The sequence below is a fragment of the Onychomys torridus genome, chromosome 4 (genome assembly GCF_903995425.1).
Source record: "Onychomys torridus chromosome 4, mOncTor1.1, whole genome shotgun sequence".
NCBI lineage: Eukaryota > Metazoa > Chordata > Mammalia > Rodentia > Cricetidae > Onychomys > Onychomys torridus.
In genome coordinates, this window is record NC_050446.1 from 18374098 (window position 1) to 18398306 (window position 24209).

Below are 24209 nucleotides of genomic sequence, written 5' to 3' on the forward strand. Positions count from 1 at the left end.
TTTTTTCAATCCTAGAAGGGGATCCTGATGTGAATTCACCTCGGCAGCTTACCCCTGAGGGTGCCCAGGCTTTGAAGTTAGTGGAGAAAGCAATCGGTGATGCACAACTGACTCGCTTCGAGCCAAGCCAGGACCTCATCTTCTGTATTCTGCCAACCTTAACCACACCTACGGGGGTATTATGGCAGGATAGCCCACTGTGATGGATACATGGGCATGCTTTGGGCACGAAAACCTTGCATTATTATCCTGATCTTGTAGCATATCAAGCAATACAGGGCACTAAATTTAGTATGACACATTTTGCTAAGGAACCAGATAAAGTCATTGTTCCTTATACCAAAGCCCAGGTAGAAGTTTTGGCTGGAACTACAGATATTTGGCCTATTTTCTTAACAGCCTTTTCAGGAATGATTGATCATCATTATCCGGCCGACAAATTATTGTCCTTTGTACAAAGAAATGTTGTCTATTTTCCAAAAGTTACTTCTCCTGAGCCTGTACATAATTCCTTAACTATCTTTACAGATGGCTCAAAGACTGGTCAAGGAGCTTATGCTATTCAGGGATCCAAGCCAGTGGTTTTGAAGTTCAGGCCAAATGCACCACAGGTGGTAGAGTGCCTCGTTGTCCTGGAAGTGTTTAAAGCATTTGCAGATCAACCTTTTAATTTGTTCTCTGATTCGCAGTATGTGGTTAATGCTGTTAAGAACCTTGAGGTTGCTTCTCATATTCACTTGGGCAGCATGATAGCTCCCATATTACAACAAATACAGCAGTTAATTCTATCCAGGCAGCTTCCCTTTTATATTGGACATATTAGGGCACATACTTTTCTTCCAGGACCCATGAGTGCTATGAATGATCTGGTTGATAAGGCTACGCGGTCCGAAATTTTGATTGCCCTTGATCCATTGCTTGCAGCTAAGAATTTTCATTCCCTGTATCATCTTTCAGCAAATACTTTACGGTTAAAGTTTCATATTTCTAGGGAACAGGCTAGACAAATTGTTAAAGAGTGCCCTGCATGTGTTATCTTTCATCACCCTCCATCTACCGGAGTAAATCCTAAAGGCTTAAAATCTCTGGCCCTATGGCAGATGGATGTGACTCATATTTCTGAATTTGGAAAAACAAAGTATGTACATGTGTCTGTAGATACGTACTCAGGGATTATACATGCCACCCCCCTAGCGGGAGAAAAGACCGCCCACGTAAAGGTTCACTGCCTTGAAGTGTGGGCGGCATGGGGAAAGCCTGAAATGCTAAAAACTGACAATGGGCCTGCCTATACTTCCAAAGGCTTTAAAGCATTTACTTCTCAAATGCAAGTAAATCATAAGACTGGATTACCATACAATCCACAAGGTCAAGGCATTGTTGAACGAGCCAACCGCACTTTAAAAGAGTTGTTGCAAAAACAAAAAGGGGGAATTGCAACACACGCTACTCCCAGAGAACGCCTTGCTCTTGCCTTATTCACTCTTAATTTTTTAAATTTATATGCCTCAGGACACTCAACAGCAGACAGGCATGTCACAGGTCCGACAGCTAAGACACACCATGTAATGTGGAAAGATGTTTTGGATAACAAATGGTATGGACCGGATCCTGTGATACAGAGATCCAGGGGATCTGTTTGTATTTTCCCCCAGGCTCGAACGGATCCGATCTGGGTGCCTGAGAGGTTGGTGAGAAGAGTTGCAGCGGCCGCGGCTAACGACGCCGACAAAGCAGATGATGTGGACAATGATGACCTGGTTGATGCTGATAATGGACAAAAGCATAGCACCTAATAATTTCACTCTGCGTGCTGAGATTATTATGCTTAACTCCACTCGAGTGCATGTTGCCTCTGCTGAAGAGATGCTGGATTGGCTGCGAAGTTCTATTACCTTCTTTAAGGAGTGGGTGGGTGTTGGCATGTTTGGCGCGGTAATCTTAGCGGGATTTGTGTTGGTGTTGTTCTTGCTGTGCCGCTTAGCCCGAAGTCGCAGGCTGGAGAAGGTTGCAATTGCTAGAGCGCTGGCAGCGTTGGAAGCAGGCAGTTCTCCCCAAGTATGGATAAGCATGCTCAAAGAAGCCTAATACAATGCCCTTGCACCTGGAGGCATTTTGCCATTGCACCCAGAGGGATTGTAGATGGTCTTCGGAGTTATTGGGCTTTTGCACTGCCTTTGCACCTCCGAGGGTTTGTCCCATTGCACCGGAGAAGGAGTGCTTATCTAGCCCTAGGCCTCCCTTGATCGGTCCACACATCATGAGGTGGGGACCTGAACGGGAATAAGTCCTCTATTCTCCATTACTAAACAAAAAGGGGGAACTGTGACTGTCGGTTTCCCGAAACTCCGTCCGCCATCACAAGATGGCGCTGACTTCCTCCCAGGGCGGAGCCCTGGGTTGTTTACCAGGTCGGCTCTCCCGTTCAACTCCGCCCAGTAACAGCAATGCACCAATCCCAATCCGCCTAGTGTATCAGGCCAGCAGAGCACACCCACATCCTGCATAAAAAGCCCGTCAACTGCCGTGGTCGGGGCCCCTCACCTCCAGCTCTCCCTCAACCAAGCAGCGCTTCAATAAACCGTGATTGGAGAAGAATCCCTGTGTCGTGGCTTTCTTCCCCGCTGGCCGGGGCTCGCCGCATTAGTATACATGAGTGACCCCAAAAATTCAACCAAGGAACTGATACAGCTAATAAAAACCTTCAGTAACATTGCAGAATACAATCAAAAAAATCAGTAGCCCTCCTATATACAGTAGACAAACAGGCTGAGAAGGAAATCAGAGATACATCACCCTATACAATAGCCACAAATGATGTAAAATTCCTTGGGGTTATGCTAACTAAGCATGTGAAGGACCTATATGACAAGAACTTTAAGTCCCTGAAAAAAGAAATTGAAGAAGATGTCAGAAAATGGAAAGATCCCCATGCTCATGGATAGTCAGGATTAACATAGTAAAACTGGCGCTCTTACCAAAAACAATCTACAGATTCAACACAATTCCCATCAAATTACCAACACAATTCTTCACAGATCTGGAAAGAATAATACTCAACTTCATATGGAAAAACAAAAACCCCAGGATAGCCAAAAGAATCCTGTACAATAAAACAACTTCTGGAGGCATCATAATCCCCGACCTCAAGCTCTACTATAGAGCTACCTTAATAAAACCAGCTTGGTACTGGCATAAAAATCAACATGTGGACCAATGGAATGGAATTGAAGACCCTGACATTAACCCACACACCTATGAACATATAATTTTTGACAAAGAAGCCAAAAATGTACAATGGAAAAAGAAAAGCATCTTCAACAAATGGTGCTGGCATAACTGGATGTCAATGTGCAAAAGGCTGCAAATAGATCCATATCTGTCACCATGCACAAAACTTAAGTCCAAGTGGATCAAAGACCTCAACATAAATCCAGCTACTCTGAACCTGAGAGTAGAGAAAGTAGGAAGTACTCTTGAACGCATTGGCACTGGAGATCACTTCCTAAATATAACACCAGTAGCACAGACACTGAGAAAAACAATCAATCAATGGGACCTGTTGAAACTGAGAAGCTTTTGTAGAGCAAAGGACATGGTCAACAAGACAAAGTGACAGCCTACAGAATGGGAAAAGGTCTTCACCAACCGCACATCTGACAGAGGGCTGATATCCAGAATATATAAAGAACTCAAGAAATTAGAAATCAAATTCCCAACAGTCCAATTAAGAAATGGGCTATAGAACTAAACAGAGAATTCTCCACAGAGGAAGTTCAAATGGCTGAAAGACATTTAAGGAATTGCTCAACATCCCTAATTATCCAGGAAATGCAAATCAAAACAACTCTGAGATGCCACCTTACACCTGTCAGAATGGCTAAGATCAAAAACACAGAAGACAGCTTATACTGGAGAGGATGTGGAGCAAGGGGAACTCTCCTCCACTGCTGGTGGGAATGCAAGCTTATACAGCACTTTGGAAATCAATATGGCACTTTCTCAGAAAATTGGGAATCCATCTCCCCCAAGACCCAGCTGTAGCACCTTTGGGCATATACCCAAGGAATGCTCAATCATACCACAAGGGCATTTGCTCAGCTATGTTCGTATCAGCTTTGTTTGTAATAGCCAGAACCTGGAAACAACCGAGATGCCCTTCAACTGAAGAATGAATAAAGAAAATATGGTACATATACACAATGGAGTACTACTCAGCAGAGAAAAACAATGACATCATAAGGTTTGCAGGTAAATGGATAGATCTAGAAAAAATCATCCTGAGTGAGGTAACCAAGACTCAGAAGGACAAACATGGTATGTACTCACTTATAGGAGGATACTAGATGTAAAACAAAGATGACTAGACTGCTACACAACTCCAGGGAGGCTACCTAGAAAACGGGACCCTAGGAAAGACCCAAAGAATCACCCAATGACAGAGAAATGGATGAGATCTACATGAACAACCTGGACGACAGTGGGAGTAATGAAGGGCACTATTTGAGAAAAAGAAAGCTTAGGGGAGCAGGAGATCCCAGCTGGATCAAGAACTGAAAGGTAGAATGAGGAATAACAGACCATGATAAATGAAGACCACATCTGAACAGGAATAGGCAGAGTGCTCGAGAGGTCCCCAAAAATCCACAATGATACATCCTCTATACAGTGCTGGCAATGGTGGAGAGAAAGCCTGATCTGACCTAGTCATCTGGTGTTTAGTCACCTGGTGATCAGATGACTAAACACCCTAACAGTCGTCTTGGAACTCTCATCCAATAACTGATGGAAGTGGATGCAGAGATCCTCAGCCAGCCCCCAGATGTAGCTCTAGGTGTCCAGCTGGCGAGAAAGAGGAGGGTCTGCAAGAGTGTGAATTGTTGAATCCAAGATTGCAAAAAGCACAGGGACAAATAGCCAAACAAATGGAAGCACATGAATTATGAACCAAAGGCTATGGAGCCTCCAGCTGGATCAGGCCCTCTGGATAAGTGAGACAATTGAATAGCTTGATCTGTTTGGGAGGCTCCCAGTCTGTGGGACCAGGATCTGTCCTTAGTGCATGAGCTGGCTGTTTAAAACCTTGGGCTTACACAGGGACACTTTGCTCAGTCTGGAAGGCCGTGACAGGACCTGCCTATACTGAATCCACCAGGTTTAAATGAATCCCCAGGGGTGCCTTGACCCTGGAGGACATGGGATCGAAGGGGAGGGACTGGAGGCAAGGGGGGGGAGGGTGCAGGAGGGGGGAGGACACGGGAACCCATGGCTGACGTATAAAATCTAAAACATATAATAATAAAAAAAAAGAATTTCTATAATACTATTTTGGGATTTTGTGGTTTTTATGATGATGCCCATATGTGTGCACTGCCCTTATTGGTTCTATTACCTGGTTTCTAGATCAAAGAATGTTTCTGATTTTTCTTATAATTACTAAAGCTTAATATTGTGTCAAGGATGGCTATATTCAATTAATTCTGAATTAAATAATGATAAGATCAGTAACAATATTAAATATCAAGAAATGACAGTCGCAAATTAAATGTTACTGGAGAAAGTGATTAACAGGACTAAGTGTTTACTCATCTTTACAACACAGAGTGCTTTATTTCCACAAGGAGGACAAACAAGGGGATATTCCTTATTATTACTCATAAGGGGCTTTTTTTTTTAAGATTGTAATGCATTTACATTTTCCTCTTCTCCTCTAAACCCTCAGCACATTCCTTCTTGCTCTCTTTAAATGCATAGTTTCTTTTAGTTCATTATTGGTACATGCATATATGTATATGTATGCACAAATATATCCTTAACACATGAATCCACCCTGCTTGGTCTGTTTTCATGGCTGATTGTTTGAATTACATAACCAAGTGGTGTCCTCTTCCCTGGATTAGACTGTTTCTCTCATTTTCACCATTCCTTAGTTGCTTGCAGTTCTTTGTGTGTGGGCTTCATGGAAGTACAAGGACTTTGAATGACATCACCCATAGGCAAGCAAGCGATTCACACTGAATAGATGTTGAAAAGAGCAAGGAAGACAAAAGCTCCTGTTACAGCTTACATTCTATCTGATAAAATGAAAACTTGGGGAAACAGATCATGTATAAGAAAGAGAATGGCATAGAAATACAAAACAGTATAACAGGAACTGTATAACCCTAAAAAGTCAAAAAGAACAGCAAAACAAATCAAAGCATGTATAATATTAGAAAGAAAAAGAACACAAAATTGTTCATTGGTTCTTTAGGTTAGGTCAACAAAGTCGTCAATGCATCCGACAACATAGTGATATGTGCCTTTTGAGAGAATGTAAGCACGTGACCATTCTGACAAATGAGGGCTTTGTTAATACAATTGCATAAACTACAAGACATACGTTGACTGGTTTCTTCAGAAAAAAATAAAAGGACTCTATCCTGCTACGATTTCTAAATACACAGCTAAGTTAGACACCCTGAGGCGTCTTCCTATGAAAACATTAGTCAAATGAATGAAACCATTAAGTCTTATGGAGAAACTGAAAGCTTAATTGTGACAAAATTGGAAGTTTCTACTTTAATACTAAATCTTATATACTATGTATTGTGTGCTATCTCTCACAATTTTAGCTTCAGTACTAAAGATAATTTACTGAACACATTTGTTTTAAAATAGGAAGAGAAATGACCTATAAAAGAGGAGTTCAAGCATTTGAACTCTAGCTAACGTGGTGTTTCCTTTTTGAAAATGTCATAGTTAGCTGTATATTTTAAGACAGTTTAGTGGCATGGTATATAAACTCACCTAACACATTCAAACTCTAGGCCTTTCCTGTAGCATTCATCCTATGGTCAGGTCCAGTCTGAGGCATTGATGTGAAGCATATATGAGGCAACTCACATTTTACATAGACCCACAAAAAGAAGTCCAGTCCACACATCCAGGTCTCACCACAAAGTCATCATAACAATTTGAAACTTGAGGACAGTATATCCTTCTTGATCCAAAGCCATTAGTTATACAGAAATGTTCTCAAATAAGAATGTCCTTAAATGAATACCAAGACACAGACAGACCTTAGAAGCACAATCATAAAAATCACCTTTAATCCCAGCACTTGGGAGGCAGAGCCAGGCGAATCTCTGTGAGTTCGAGGCCAAGCCTGGTCTACAGATCGAGACCTAGAACAGGTACCAAAACTACACAGGGAAACCCTGTCTTGAAAAACCAAAAAGAAAGAAAGAAAGAAAGAAAGAAAGAAAGAAAGAAAGAAAGAAAGAAAGAAAGAAAGAAATCATTGGAGAAATGGCAGGTTACTTTTTAAGGTATAAGTCAATGTCCCTTAGCAAACTGTATGCCCATATACTTTTAGAGAAATCAGAAATTCAAATGGAAAAAAATATGCTGAATAAATACATGGTTAATGTAGAGAACAGAAAATGTCTGTAGGGTGGTATGGAAGATAAATTTAATGTGGTGTTTTTTCCAGGAAAATACAACACAATCAAAGCCCCTAAAAAACAAATCCTATGTGTGGCACAAATGATCAGGAAGAAAATAAAACAAAACAAAAACAACAACAACAAAACAACCAATGAAACATAAGTGAATGTGAAGGAAGCTTGCATTTTACAGAAGCTTGGCATGTACAAGTGTAAATACATGTAATCATGTCAAGTAAAAATAAAGGGCTTCCAGAAAAACAACCAGAATGCAACATGAAGATAATAAATATTTGACCAACCAACCAACCAACCAACCAACCAACACAGTTCAGATTTCACACATGTTTAAAACGTGCACATCAAAATGAGAAAAATCTATACCATTTATACAGACCATGGGTATAGAAAACCACAAGCATTTGCAACTCTAAATAACCAAGTCTGCATTTTAAATCCAAACCTGTAATCATAGCTAGTGTTCCAAACATATTTGTAGAGTTCTGAGGTGAAGCCCCTTGCCAGTTAAAAAGAAAACAAACACCTCATTAGAACTTCTAGTCCTCTGGAATGGGCTTCAGGTAACATTTAATTTTTGATATATGTGAATATACAGCCATGACAATCTATTATCACATGGCTAACTACTCTCTGTTCAGTTATAATGGAGTTATTATAAAGAATACATCTGATCTCAGGCCCCAGCTTGAACAGGCGCTCCTTGCTAACCCACAGGCTACTTCTGCCAGGAAACCAGGTAAGCTGACTGCAGATCTTCAACTATCCTTGTTACCCCAAAATCCAATCTATAGCCTCATCCCCAGCTCTTCAGCAGAACACCTGCAATAATCTCCTCCATCCTATCTTTAACAGATTCCACAGATCTTCCCCTCCTAACCCCACTCCTTCATATGTTGCTTTATCCCAGTACCCAGCTATCACAGACACTAATTGCTACTCCACAGGACAATCCTGCCATGGAATAAAGTGGAGTAACATCAGAACTTCACCTCTTCTCCTGGTCTCCAGACCCATTCTCCTAGCCTCAACACAGCTCTATATGGAACAGTTGCTTCGGTCTCCATCTACTCTCTGATCCCATCCGCAACAGATCATAAACATCTTCCTGTCCAACATTGCTTACCACCATCTTGATCCATTCTCCTAGCCTAGAATACCACCAGTTATTTCCAGGGGACATATTAGCTGATCAGGCCAGGGAAACAGTCAAGCTAACTGAAGACCTTCACCACTTTCCCCTCTTCCTAAACCAATCTCCAGTCTCATCCCTAGCTCAGCAACAAAAGACAAGCTGCAGCCTTCCTTCTTCCCCTTCCCACATATACTCTAGATCACACAGGTCTTCCCCTACTAGCCCTTCTTCCTCCACACATTGTTTATCCCAGCCCCATGCTCTAGCAGGTACTCCCTCCTAGCTGGCAAGTCACTCCTGACAGGAAAGCAGGTGGTCTGACTGTAGATCCTCTGTTCTCCTTCCTTTACTCCAAATCCAATTCCCTAACCTCATTCTCAGCTCCATAGCAAATCTTGGGTTACCTTACTTCTCTCTCTACCCCTCAAGAGGGTATTTCAAGGAGAATAAATAAGCAGATCCTGATGTAACACTCTATATTCCTTCCTTCTGTGAACTTCTTCAGCAGCCCTGCCTATCCATATTCCTATATGTTAGCTCCCAATACCCAGAAAAACTTTTAACCTTGAACCCCAGTGGCACACCTATATGGTCCACAGAAGATTTCCTACTAGGAAATACCCATTCACCATACTTTTCTAAAAGAGTGAGGGGAAACAGACAAAACAACAACAAAAAACTATCTAGTCAACATAGAAAAAAAATGAACAAACAAAAACAAAAACAAAACAACAATAAAAACAGATAGCAGTACCTAAAACTCTAATCTGCCCAACCCTAAATGCCTAGATGCCAGCATAAAAACACAATCAATAACAGCTAGGACAATGTATCCCCAATACAGCCCAGCAAGCCTACATGGCAGGCTCTGAATATTCCATCATAGGTGAGGCACAAGAAAAGGACCTTAAAACAGCTGCTTAATAAAGACAGTCAGCAAAGTGACAGGATATAAAATTGACTCACAAAAATCATTAGCCTTCCTATAAACCAATGAGAAAGAGAAAGAAACAGAGAAACAAGACATTTCACAATGGCCTCAAATAATAAAAAAATCTTGTGGGGTATTTCTAAACAAGCAAGTAAAAGACTTGGATAATAAAAATTTCAAGTGATTGAAGAAATAAATTGAGGAAGGTATCAGAAGATAGAAAGATCTCCCATGCTCAAGGATTGGCAGGATTAAGATTGTTAAAATGGCCATCCTACCAAAAGAAATCCACAAATTCAGTGAAATCCCTACAAAATTCCAATGTAATCCTTCATAGATCTTGAAAGAACAATTCTCAGCTTCATAAGTATACACACAAAGAAAGAAACAAACAAACAAAAAACTGGAAAGCTAAAACAATCTTGAACAATAAAAGGTCTGCTGGAGGTCTCATTGTTCCTGTTATCAAGTTATACTATAGAGATGTAGTAATAAATACAGCATGGTATTGACATAAAGACAGACACATTGATCAATGGAACTGAGTGACTTAAAGAAGTCAAAATAAGCACTGGAAAAAATACTGGATCTTCAACTAATGGTACTGGTCAAACTGGATACTGCATATATAAGAATCCAAATAGATCCATACTTATCACCCTACACATAACTCCAATTGGATCAAGACCTCAACATTAAACCAGATACATGAAACTTGATAGAAGAGAAAGTGGGAAATACTATTGAGATTATCAGCATATGAGAAGAATTTCTGAATGAACAGAACAAAGTGTGGTTACTAAAGTATTAGCAAATGACACCTCATGAAACTAAAAAGCTTCTGTAAATCAAAGGACATCATCCTTTGGACAAAACAGCAGCCTACAGAATGAGAAAACATTTTTTTCCAACTCCATATTTGATATAGGGCTAATATCAAAAATATATAAAGCAATCAAGAAACTATATAGCAAAAAAAAAAAAAAAAGAACCCAATAAAAATGGGGCACAGGTCTAGACAGAGAATTCTCAATAGTGGAAACTTGAATGGCTGAGGATCATTTAAAGAAATGTTCAACATCCTTAGCCAACAAGAACAGCTCTATTTTCATCTTATAACTGTAAGAATAGGTAAGATCAATAGCATAAATGACAGCCCATGCTGGAAAGCATGTAGAATAAAGGAGATACTCTTCCATTGCTTGTGGGAGTCCATACTTATACAGCCACTTTGGAAATCAGTATAGAAGTTCTCTAGAAAGATGTGAATCAATCTACCTCAAGATCTAGCTTAAAACTTTTGGTCATTTTATCCTACCACAAAGACACTCATGTTCACTGCTGTTCTATTCATAATAGGCAGAAATTGTAAACAAATTAGATGTCCCTTAACAGAAGAATGGATGAAGAAAATTGACATATTTATAGAACTGAGTATTACTCGGCTGTTAAATAAAAATGACATCATGAAAGTTTTAGAAAAAATGAATGGAATGAAAAAAAATAATCTCGAGTGGGGTAATGCAGACCCACAAATATTAATACGTTATATGTTCACTTATATGTGGATATTAGCCACTAAGGAAATACTAACCAAGCTACAACCTTTAGACCCTGAATGTTTAGGAATACAGGAACAGACCAAGCAGGGACACAAAGATATTGCTGAGAGAGGGAAATAAAACAGATTTTTATGGATAGAATGGGGGTGAGAGGGATGGAATTGGAGGATATGTTCAAGGTTGAGAGACATAGGCTAGAAAGAAGGAATGTGGGGAGAGACAGTGTGAACTGAGGGGAATTTCAGAAGTATTATGAAAACTCAGTGCAGTAGAAACCTCCTAAAAATAAGAAGGTGATTCTAATAAAGTCTCCAAGTAATGGAGGAGACAAAGTCTCAACTTGCCATCTCTTGTCAACAAAGGAAGCTTCTAACACAGTGATTAGTTACAATTGAGTTGTTGCTCAAAGGCATCCTATGAAAATCCAAACAATCCAGGACCTTTCCAACTCAATAGGTTCCTCCTCACAAACTGACAACACAGCCCCATTGCTGAAGAGAAAACATAAATAATTCATTAAATCTGGTAAGGTTGGTCTGCTGCCTGCCTTCACCACTACATCCTAGTGTCTTTGGTCTAAGAAGGTAATTTGCAGGCTACCAAAAGAAAAATTTAAATACAAACCCACACATAAACCCTTTTGATCTACAATGCTATTGAAGGATGTGCTAGGACAATGGTAGCATATATCTTGCAGGAGAAACCAACCAACATCTGATTTAACCTACATCCCACTCCAGGAGATGGAACCCATATCTGTCTGTACTTGGGTAACTAAGAATAAGGAACTAGATAGTACCAAGACCTATGGAAAAACCAAATAATACTAGTCTTAAGAAAAAGATAATGGTAAAATGACTCCTTATGTTATTATGCTCTATTCATAGATTCAATGCCTTATTCACACATCATCAAAGAAGCTTCCCCCTCCAGGAGATAGAAAATACACACAAGACCCACAAACATTACTCAGAGAGAGGTAGAACAAGGAATAGAACCTTGGAACACATTACTTAAATGGGATGTCTCTATCTAATCACTATCTAATCCCTCTACTTAGAGCTCAGGAAAGCTCAGGGAAAAGGAGACAGAGAGAGTGGAAGAGCCAGTGGGGATGGAGATCAGTAGGTGTCAAATCCCTCTGAATTAATGAAGAAAAGTTCATATGAAATCAGAGACTGATACAGCAAACCCAGGGTGTGCATGGGTCTGCACCAAAGTCCTTTATGTATACATTATAGTTTTCAGTTTAGTGTTTTTATGGGGCTCCTGAGGGTGTGAATGAGTGGGTCTAAGATTCTTGTGCCTCATCTTTGGATCGTTTCCATTTGCTGGTTTGTCTTGTCCAACTTCTATGTGATGGTTTTTGTTTTACCTTATTAGATTTTATTTTGTTCTATTTTATTGTTATCTTCTAGAACTCTGTTCTTTTTAGTAAGAAACAGAAATGTAGTGAACCTGGATGGGAGGGAAGGTAGGGTAGAACTGGGAGGAGTAATAATCACCATATGTTATATAAGAAAAATGTCACTTTCAATTACAGGAAAAATGAAATTATGGGGTAAATGGATGCAGCTAGAAACAATCTGATGAGTAAAATCTAGATCCCTGAAGACAAATATATATATATATATATATATATATATATATATATATATATATATATATATATAGATAGATAGATAGAGAGCTTAAAATGCATATATATATATATGTATATATATATATATATACATTTCATTAACTACATAAGTTGATAGCTAGTTTTAATTAGCGATTAAGGGCCCAGAGACAAGCAGGGATCTCCAAAGAAAAGGGAAATAAAATATATTGTTACAAACAGATAAATGGGAAACTAATATTCAAGGATTAAATTGGGAGGGGAATGGATATGCAGAATAAAGGAGGGAATGTGGGGAGGCACAACTAACAATAAATGAAACCTACTACTGTAAAAGATTCCCAACTTATATATTAGAAAGTTACATAAAGTCACCTTATAATGAGGGACACTATGCCCCAACTAGACATTTTATATCAAAAATAAAACCTTCAGTGCTAGGAATAGGTTATATATTGTTGAGTTATTTACCATAGGGGTTTAATTGATAGCCTCAAACATCACAGGCTAGTGTCAAGTCTCTAAAAACCTGATGGATGGTAAGAACTTATTGTTAAATATTTGTTATTGAACATGGAAAATCGACTGATAACCAGATAGAATCTTCACCTCTGCTGGCTTCATGGGGTTAGATGGTACTCTTCATGATATCAGAATAGAAAAACAATCATCAATATCAACCAGGTACCAAATGTGTTACTTACAACAGAGTTATGCCTGCAAGATAAACTATAGCAATCATGATATAAATTCTCTGGAAGTAACTGAGTACTTTTTGATTGGCTTTTAAGGACATATTACTGTGGGATGTTCTGTATGTCAAATGTGTTGCTCTGATTGGTTAAAATAAATAAAGAGCTGATTGGCCAGTAGCCAGGCATGAAGGATAGGGTGGGCGGGACAAAGAAGAGGAGAAACCTGGGAACAGGAAGGCTGGGAGGAGACACCACCAGCCGCCGCCATGACAAGAAAGATGTAAGGTACTGGTAAGCCACGAGCCACGTGGCAAAGTATAGATTAATAGAAATGGGCTAAATATAAAAGCAAGAGTTAGACAATGGTAGGCCTGAGCTAATGGCCAAGCAGTTTAAATAATATAAATGTCTGTGTGTTTATTTTACAAGTGGGTTGTCGGACTAACAGGGCTTTTTGGCACCTGGAGAGAAGCTCTCCAACTACAACATATGATAGAACCAATACTTGACTTGGCAAAAATGGACAGGAACATGAGACTACATATGCCACAGGCCTCGGGGAAATCCTATTATTATTCTGCTACAGGAACATACCATACAAAATGACTCCTAATGACATTGCTATGCTCATGGAACAGAGCATCACTCAACCTTTATCAGAGAAGCTTTTTATTGCAGTATTTGGTAATTAAAAAAAGGGTTTCACAACTAGAAAATGAACAGAGATTCAGAAATCTTGGAACACTCAGCCCTAAAGGGGATTTTTTAAAATCAAACTATTTCCATCAAGGCTCAGAGATCCATGAGGAAACAATGTCTTCTAGACAAAACAGGACTGATACAGGTATGAAATCATAGAGACTGGGACAATACACACAAGACCTATACACATTCAAACCAGACAAAATCCTAGAACTGAGATGGGTAAGTGAACACAAGGTCCCAGTCTTAACCAAGAAGCTATTTCTAATTGCTACTTACTTGGAAATAGAATATCAGTTCTATCTAATGGAGTATCAACCATGTGTAGGAGTCATTAGCCAACACAGTAATAACTTCATTGATTTTGTGTAATTTTTGTTTTGTTTTAGTATTTTGTCCTAATCATTTACTTTTTTTAGTTCATATGTTTTTTTTTTTTTCTTGTTTTATTTTTCTTATTTGTTTGTTTTTAGAGAGTGAATGAGGGAATAACATGAAGTTGAAGTAGGTAGGGAAGATGGGAGGATTGGAAAGAGGCTGGGAAAAGACTATGATCAAAATGTGTCACAGGTAAAATTTTTAATAAAAGAAATTGACAGGGAAAAAAGGAAATATATCTATCATTTGACTTTGGGATTTTTTTCCTCTTTGCCTATAGCATTAGAAACCAAAATCTATGTGTTATAATCATCCTTGAAAAAAACAATTGAGGCTTGTTTTCTAAGGAGTACAGAAGCCTCAGTTAGTGTTATTCAATACTTGTATCAATACATAGAAGATAAAATAGATTGTATACTCTCTGTACTAATTGGTGACCAGTTGGTAACTGTTAAATGATTTTTTGTACACAAGAAGGATTTCAGAGAAATAACAGGCTTGGGTAAAAACTTGATAGATGCATACTCTGTTGAACATCTTTGTGAAATAAGATGTGTTTATTTCCTTGAATGCTCTTTAGAACTCATCTACTTTAATATTGTAATTATTTTTCAGTCATGTAGTTTCAAGTTAGAGATGTTAATTTCTCTAGAATTTACACTAAATCAAGATAGTCAGAGTAGATTCTTCCCTGTTTATCCATTAAGACACTGGGATTACAAAGTAACAGGGAAGCACATAATGCAGTTGCCTTTATTTTTTAAATCTAGTATAGTTTCTGAAATTTCTGAGAATTTCATATAGAGACAACTGCTAAAAACCCATGGCTCAGCAAGCTATACTGTATGATCTTGGAATGGATTCAGCTACTAGCTGAGTCAATGTTCAGCATATCTAGAGAGTGTTACCCTACAATAATCCACAGCTTCCCTGGTGAATGATGCTCAGTAAGATCATTCTGAAAAGAGAAATAGTCTAGATTTTGAAGCAAAGTCATCACAAACATTAAAATGTAAGTGAGGTCTCATATACTGTCTAAGACAAGTCTAATGAAAACTCTTGCCACCAACTAAAAGCGTTTTCCTAATGAAGTTAAGAAAAAGTTTAAAAAGACGTGAATGCAAATAAAATTGTACACTGTATAAATGAAATTTGTATGTGTATATACATTTGCCTGTATAAAAATAAAAATTTAGGTATCAAATATTAAATGATTTTGACTTCTAATCTCTAAACATTGTGCTTATTAAAGAACATCTAGTATACATCACCCTAAGAATAAAATTAAATAATTTACATTCAAAAATCATACCAAAATTAATTAAACATGATTTTTAGCAAGCATCAGATAAGATATGAGAGGTGCAAATAATCTTAAGTACATGCAGTACACAGCATCCTGTCAGTCAATTTCATCAACATATTCATTGCAAGCAGTTACATAGTACATGCAATGTGCTGGCTAATATTAAAATCTAATGTATTGCATATGATCACTATATAATAATTATATAATATGTAATCCATTAGTTTTTAATTGATGCATAAAATTATTAGTACAGAGAAACAAAAGAACTGATACAGAACAATAACAGAATTCAAAGCCAGGCCAATCAATGATCTTCATAAAACCAACAACAAGTAAATGGGGTAACAAGCAACCTTCATTTTTATGAATGAAATGAATGAAGATTTCATTTTTAGACGTAAGTTTGCACACACAATGACTATGTGCCATCTTGTGGTCTGATAGAGAGAACAGACAGTTCTGCAGGATGAAGGATTAAATGATTTGTAAATGTTTCCTCCCTTCCTAGACCTGTTCTGAGCAGACATGAAACTTACCTAACATTGTTTATGGCAGGAAGATCTGAAAAAACAACTCAGTTACACCAAGAATTTTACTAACAGTTTATTTAATCTAAACCAGAATTTATTAGTTAATTTTGTTAATTTTAAAATTGTGCATAGAGAGATATGTCAGCAATTAAGAATGTGAACTGCTTCTGCAGAGGACCAAGTTCTCCTCAGAACACACATGTCAGATAGTTCCCAACAACCTGTAACTTTAGCACAATGGATTTTCTGGCTTCCAAAGGCACCTTCACTCATGAGTGCATTTCCCCACTCCACCCCCAACACAAAGTACATTCACTCAACTGAAAATATTTTCTAAAAATTTAAAAATACAATAAAATGTGTTCCATACAGATCAAATGACATTCATGTAGCTCAAATATTTTTTATAGCATAAAATTAATAAGTGCTCCATATTGCAACATAGAGCATTCATGTGGATTATATCTTTATGGTAGATTCTGTTGTAAACAATAGTGAGGAATCCAAACACATGCCATTGTTCATTTCAAGTGTACAAATTGAATTAGACCCTGCTGAGGTACCACTTGACTTCTAGATCTTATGGAAAAAAGCCAAATTCCTTCAAAATAAATATCCATCTCCCCTTTTCCTCCCGGGTTACTTCAAACCATAAAAGATGCAATAACTTGATAAGCTGTAATACAAATAGAGATTCTTGACTACTACCAATCTAAACAAGTTCTCTGTTTCATTTTTCTCATAACAAATAATCATAATAGTCAACATGCTCATCATATCAGCCAGCAATGTTGTTCTGTTATACATGCTCTCCAAAATGCACTTCTCAAAAGAAGGAAGGAATAGTGAAACTCTAGATAGTTTTTTGCTCCATAAGTAGAATTCTGTTATTCTTAAAAATAAAATAAATTTTCTTGATGAAATTACTTTTGAATGAAAAATGTACATATATTTTCCTATTCCCACATCAAGATAAGAAAGCTTCTGTTTACAATATATATGCATTTTATATATAAAATATTAAATGGTTAAAATTGTCAGCTTCTATTTATTTTCAGTCTTAAGTAGCAAAGGCAAATGGATTCAAACAAAACTTAAACTAGAATTTACAGTAAACAGGATGCTATGAAAATAAAGAGAAATTTTCGTTTCTATGTGGGATGAATAAATGACTATCTTAATTCTTCAGATACTTTGATTTTTTTTTTTTTTAAGGAAGGATGAGGAAAGAAGGCGTGGCCTTCAAATATTCTGTTATTTACTTACAATCAAGCCACTGTTCGCTTGCCTCTTTGCTCTTCCATTGATCATTTTGTAGAAAATCCCACCTGGATTAAACTGAGTACTCCAGACAATCACATTTCTTTGATAATACACATCCATCCCTGTTATTCTTGAATTACGTTCAACATGAGAAATCTGCTGATGACCGCCACTGTAGTTGAATGGATATACAAAACCCAGGATGTCAGTGTCATTAGCTATGTAGAGAGCGTGATCTTCAGAGCCTGCAGGTTATTACAATAAAATACAAAATAGAGGAAATTTCAACTAGAGCAGAATAAATGATGTACTTTAAATTATCTTGAATTGTTATTCTCTATACAGTTTCTTCTGTAGTGAAAATTAATTTGTTTTATATCAATTTTTGTTCCTTATGACATTTGATTTCTGTTTAACACTTTTCTAAAGTAATCTATATTAGTCACAATTTTTATAAGTACAAAGCTTAATTTATGTGTATAACTTAGGCATTTGAAAAGGATGTCTTTGGCAAGTCACAACATTCTGTGTTCTAAGGTTTTGATTCTTCTTGTGTAGAGGGTATCCTATGTACTCATTTCACTTAAAAAAATCTGGGTGTTTATTTAGTGGATGTACCTGAATGATTGCTACTTCTGGTTAATAATTAAAATTAAGACAGAAAAAGTTATTTTTTCATGTGTCCGTTTAACTTTATATAACTTACTATTGAAGTATTTTCATTTTATTTATTTATTTTTAGGGCTGGTAATTCAACCCAGGGCTTTGTAAAAACTTGTCACTAAGCTAGATTTCACCTGCTTTATTATCATTTTAGCAGGTTTTACTCTTTGTTATATTAAAGTTTTGTAATTTCAAATTTATTTCCTCACAATTGGGACAGTATATACTAAGTTCTGACATCTTTAACATACTAATATCATTTTCATACTGATTGAACATTAAAAACATATGGGAATTCTGATATTAAAATATTGACTAAAATTTAAAGAAACTGAGTTGCATATATAGTTCTTATAAATAACCATGATAGAAATAATAATGTATGCTGAAACATAGTTGAACTCATCATACTTATATACAAATGGTATGTTGAACTGTGTTATTTTCATCCACAGTTTGCATCTCTCAATTTGATAATATACAAATCATTTAATAGTCTAAATATTTTTCAATGTTTATTATCATTTGTATATTATGTTAATCTTTTTCAATTTATTATAGAAACAATGGAAATATATATGAGTATTCTAATTTTATAAATGAAGGACTGAGACTCAAAGACCTCAATAACTTCCTTCAGGTCACACAGTATGGAAAGTATAGTGGGAGAATTCAATTTAAGTACACTTAGTACCACTCACACACAATACAAGACATTGAACCAGTTTTCTCATGTAACTACATCTTATTAATAATAACCTGTAGCTGAGAATATTAAAACTATATAATCTTGTAAAAACTACATGAGCAATAAAATCTGTATATTCAATAGTCTAGCAGCCATAATTGTCATTTAAGATTTTTTTAAAAACTGTATCAACAAGTCAAAAAATATGAATTTAGAAATAAGATTTTATATTCAAACTTTGAAAGGTCCCACACAAAAGGTCTTCTCTTTGTAAACCTAATCCTTGTGTCTTTACTGTTATACAGTGGTATAATAATTTCTTATATACATTTAAAGAGAACAATCAATGGAAATACTGTATTTAGACTATCGGACTGGTGCTTCAATATTTTATTCTACTGATAAACTGCTTTAAACACAAGGTAATTTTAACACTTTTTCTTCATATTTAAAAATTCTTTCTATAAATCACTCTGAATTAGACTATTTAAGAGAATATAGTAGAGAAACAGGGGATTAAAATTTAGTGCTATGTTGAGCAGTGGGGCAATGCATGCCACAGTGAATTACTGCATTTATTATAAAGAGCTTAGAAAGGTGACTTTGGAAGTTTCCAGAAAAAGAAATGGTATTTTTAATTAAATGGAAATATACTGCACATTTTAAAATAAAAATAAAAAGCCAAATTTATTTCCATTAATGTATACATGTTTTATATTATTAAGAATGAATCTTTTACTAAAATGCAATATAAAAAATTTTCCCCATAAGATATTCATGACAGAATTGAAATGGCTTTTTAGTTGCCTTACCTTTTGCTATACAGCTGTTGTTTTTTTCTTGAAAGTTCTGATCACAGACACATTTATATGATCCTTGTGTATTTACACAGTGGTGGGAGCATACACCAAAAATCAGGCATTCATTGAGATCTACAAGAGAAGAGCTCACAATCCATCTTCACCATTGTGAGATAAGGACTATTATGAGAACTAAATAGAAACCCTAAACAACCATCTGCAAATACACAAAGTTAAGTCAGCAATAAGTTAAAGAAGTGATATCCATAATTTGAAACATGCCACTGAATTAAGAGCATAAGAAGAGCTGAGTACTAAGTCTCAAGGTCAGATGGATCATTGACCATGTGTTTTCCTCCTTCAACTTCACATTTATCCCTACTTCCTACATCTTGTATATTTGTTCTGATTATGTAATAAGACTGTAAGGTAAATTCTTGCCTCAATTTAAGTTTAGCACTGTAGGGTAACTGTATTTTGTTCAGCATTCAGGTTCAATGCTTGACACAGCCATTCCCAATGCCACACACAAATGACACAGCACAAGTTTATACTCTGCACATTCTGTTGCCTGTGCTATGACACTTTCCCAAGGACACCTGAAGCATTGTAGTACCAACTAATTTCTGTGTGTTGTTGAATATAGAGGCAGAAAATGAGCATTTGCCTGTCTTCAGGGAAAATTATTCAGGCATAAAGTAAAATGTATTATATCAACACTTAATCATCTAAATTACCATGGATTTTTCTGTGTTGTTTGGAGTCAGCTGTTTTTACAGTTTACCTTTGTATGAAATCTATGCTATACTTGTGTAGTCTGATGAGCTCTCAGCTCTCCACTGACCCACCATGGACAATTTGAAGATCCTGACCTTTTAAGGTGGCCATTCTGATTCCACACATGCATCATGACTGCACCCAGAATCTGATATGGCCTTTGTGTTTCTCTTCTATGATCTGGTCTTTATTCATTTTGGTTATTTCAACTAAAGTGCTTTAAATTTAAAACAAAACAGCAACTTTTGTTCTCTCTTTTTATATATATATATATATATATATATATATATATATATATATATATATGCTGGTGAAGGAACCTAACAAACTAAATTACAAAATCTAGGTAATGCCTTATTCCTCCTCAATATCAAAAGGAAATTATTTTCTTTGCTATAAAATGTATTTATTGTACATGCAAATTTAATTAATGTTCAGAATTGACTTGCATCTACAACAGAGGTGTACAGAAATAGTGAAAACATAGATATTTGAAATGACAAATATAGTTGTGGTTATATTTTCCTTGCAATAGAATAAAATGAGAAAACATTAGAACAGAATTATAAAGTAAGATACTTTATACTGGAAACAGAGACTACTACAGAGTCTTTAGGTAATCAACACCTCCAAAACTAAGTCTGAAGACTCAGTCTTTCTCTATGTGTGTATGTATTTACATATAATTGATAAAAACAGTCAAGAAAAGAAAAATTGGTTCTAATTAAAACAGAGAAAACTTAGTTTGCTACTAACTTTTGGTGTCACATACTAATAAGGAAATATGTCGCTTGAGCTGACATATCAAAGTGTATAAAAATATGGCCTTCATCTTCCTCGTTTGAGTGTAATGAATTAGTTTTTCATATTGCCTGATAAATCATAAAATCATTTTTACACCAGGAATTTAAAGAGATAAGTGCTAGAAAAAGAAATTATTTTAGAATATTACAGGGCTGGGGAGATGGCTCATTAGACACCATGCATGATGGGCATGCTGAGGACTAAAGCACAAAGCAACATAAATTACACCTGTAATCCTGGCACCTGGGAAAGGGGGACACAGTGGAGAAGAGGATTCTTGGAGCATGCTGGCGAACCAATCTAACCAATGACTGAAGTTCAAGTTCTGTAACAGATTTTATCCCACCAAAACAAGGTAGAGAGTCACAGAGGAATGATGTCAATCTCTAGCCTCCATGTGTTCACAAAAGCTTATATATATAAATATTATTAATAAAATTGACAAAAAATTTAGTATATGTCACACAGATATCTGAGATTATCTCAAATTATAACAAGTAAATATGATTACACAATGGTTTTATCAGAGAAAATTGCAAAAATGTGTATGTTTGGTTATATAATTCACAGTTCTATAGGGAAGAACCTGATGTAAATTATATTTACATATAATTGCTCTAATATTCTCTCTTCACTACATGCCTAATTTTTATATGATCACAAGCCAGTTGGTAAGTCATTTAGACAGTGACTGAATTTTTAAAGACATATTATAAAAGATTGTTTAAAATATGATGCTAGGACAAAAGCTTACAAGTTTCTCAACGTATGTATGTGTCACAGCATGACAAATACCACTGTCAAGGGAAATGGATCTTCTCAAACATATTCCTTTATGAAATGAGTCTAATACTGTGGTAGTTCTTAACCAATAAATTCATCATTTGCATTTCAAAACAGAATTGCTATGCCACAAATGAAATTCATGCTGGTGTGAATTTGTTCAGAGAAGCTTTGTAGTCTCAGGGATGGTTAGCTTAGCTGTGAAAACAAACAGGCTCATCACCCCCAGAGACTCTCTTTCTCTCATAAGTGAAATGGCAGCCCATATACAAATAGCTTTTCTGAAAATCAGCCCCTTGTCACTTCACAACTTAGCAGCCTTGGGAATCTGTATCAGCCAAGGAATTGAGCACAAGCTGTTGAGGAACTGTACACTACCTTCACACTGTCTGCCTTTCATGTTTCTCCGAAATCCAGGCTTGCAGCGACAGAAAACAGATGTTTTTACTTGATTACAGTATGCATCATCTCCACATGGATTCCCATTGTCTTCACAGGTGTGTTCACTGAGACCTAGGATTTAAAAGACAATAGAATCAAAACTAATATGACTCTGGTTTTTGAGTTGGGAGTTTATTTTTAATTTGAAATAATAGTTTTATTACATGGATAATTCCTATTACAGATGTTAGTTTTCTGTGCATTCACACCCTCCTTACTTACAAAGGTAAAAAGGCAGAAAAAGATTGAACTCACTACATTAAATACAGCTGAGAACAGCTGCTGACAGCCGTTGTCAAGCCACACTACTTCCTAAAACTGAGTAAGGAGTAAGTGATTTTCCTGAAAGACGATCATCAGAACAACATTTACCCATCCATAATCCTTCTCTAAGAGTCAGAACCATTCCTAGAAATGTCTTTTAGATATTTTACTATTTCCCTGCAGATGAATTCATCAGGGACTAACATGTTACTCTAGCTAAAAGGCTAAATCCACAGCTTATTCCATTTTTAGTCAGGACACACTAATAAAAAACAACATCTGAGTAGCAAACAGGGTTACAGTGCTATTAGAACAAAGCAAGGCTTCCCTGTAACTTTAGCAGAGTAGTTTCAATTTCATTACTTTATCTTCCACTAAGGAATGTATTTTTAAATGCAAATAAACCAGAGGAGCATTATTATGGAGAAATCACTATGTTGCCCCTAAATGACATCAACTGATCAAATTTTGAAAAAATTACAATTTTAATAATTAAATAACTATGATGTATTCTTAATGATACTCAAAAATTTTGCAGTTAATTAAAATATGTTCTAACAAAAATATTCATGGCAGAATCAAGTGGTTCTATCTCATAGGCATAAAATTAAGAGATGTTTCAAGTAAGGTTACTTCAGCAAAGTACACCATGAAGAAGAGTTGTCTCCAAATAATAGTAGAATAATTTCATGTTAGGACATCTGCCTTTCTATACTCTCATAATAGAAACCACGTACTTTTTGTGCAGCCTTGTTCATCTGAACCATCTCCACAGTCATCAAGCCCATCGCACTGCAGCTCCATGGGGATGCACTTTTTGTTACTGCAAGCAAACTCATCCTTCTTACAAGGCTTGGCTTTGAATGACAGTTCACCTGCATAATCATTGAGAAAGTGGTTAGTTGGTGCTTCATACCTGTTGTTTGGTATTTTGGGCTCCTTTTGGGGGCCTGTCACTCAGCTCCCAAATAAATCACACACATACACACACACACACACACACACACTAATTCTTAATTATGAATGCCTGGCCTTAGCTTGGCTTAGTTTCTAGCCAGCTTTTCTTAACTTTAAATTATCCCTTCTACCTTTTGCCTCTGGGCTTTTCCTGTTCTCTTACTTCTGTAGATCTTACTCTTATTCTGTGGCTTGCTGTTTATCTAGGTGGCTGTTCCCTGGAGTCCTCCTCCTTCTCTGACTACTTCTTCCTCCCCTCCCACATTTTTCCTTCTATAGAGATCTTCATCTGAGTTGTCCCCACAGTCATCAATCCCATTGCCCTGCCTATCCTTCCTTCCTCCTTGCTATTGGCCATTCAGCTCTTTATTAGACCAGCCAGGTGTTTTACACAGGCAAAGTAACACAGCTCAAGAGTTAAACAAGTACAACATAAAAGTAACACACCTTAAAATAATATT

The 24209-nt window shown here is 36.6% G+C and overlaps 1 protein-coding gene across 7 annotated transcripts in view; it reads right to left on the reverse strand.

Annotated features, from left to right (window-relative positions):
* Lrp1b (LDL receptor related protein 1B) overlaps nucleotides 1-24209 on the reverse strand; it is a 1919409-nt gene that overhangs the window by 109753 nt on the left and 1785447 nt on the right. For 6 of the 7 annotated variants that reach the window (XM_036183000.1, XM_036183003.1, XM_036182999.1 and 3 more), the window contains 4 exons: nucleotides 23529-23666; nucleotides 22465-22599; nucleotides 19735-19854; nucleotides 17575-17816 (listed from right to left, as the gene is read on the reverse strand). In XM_036183000.1, the coding sequence (XP_036038893.1) occupies nucleotides 17575-17816; nucleotides 19735-19854; nucleotides 22465-22599; nucleotides 23529-23666 (635 nt within the window). Of the gene's footprint in view, nucleotides 1-17574; nucleotides 17817-19734; nucleotides 19855-22464; nucleotides 22600-23528; nucleotides 23667-24209 lie in introns of those variants that run through there. The other variant, XM_036183004.1, reaches the window with a different exon arrangement.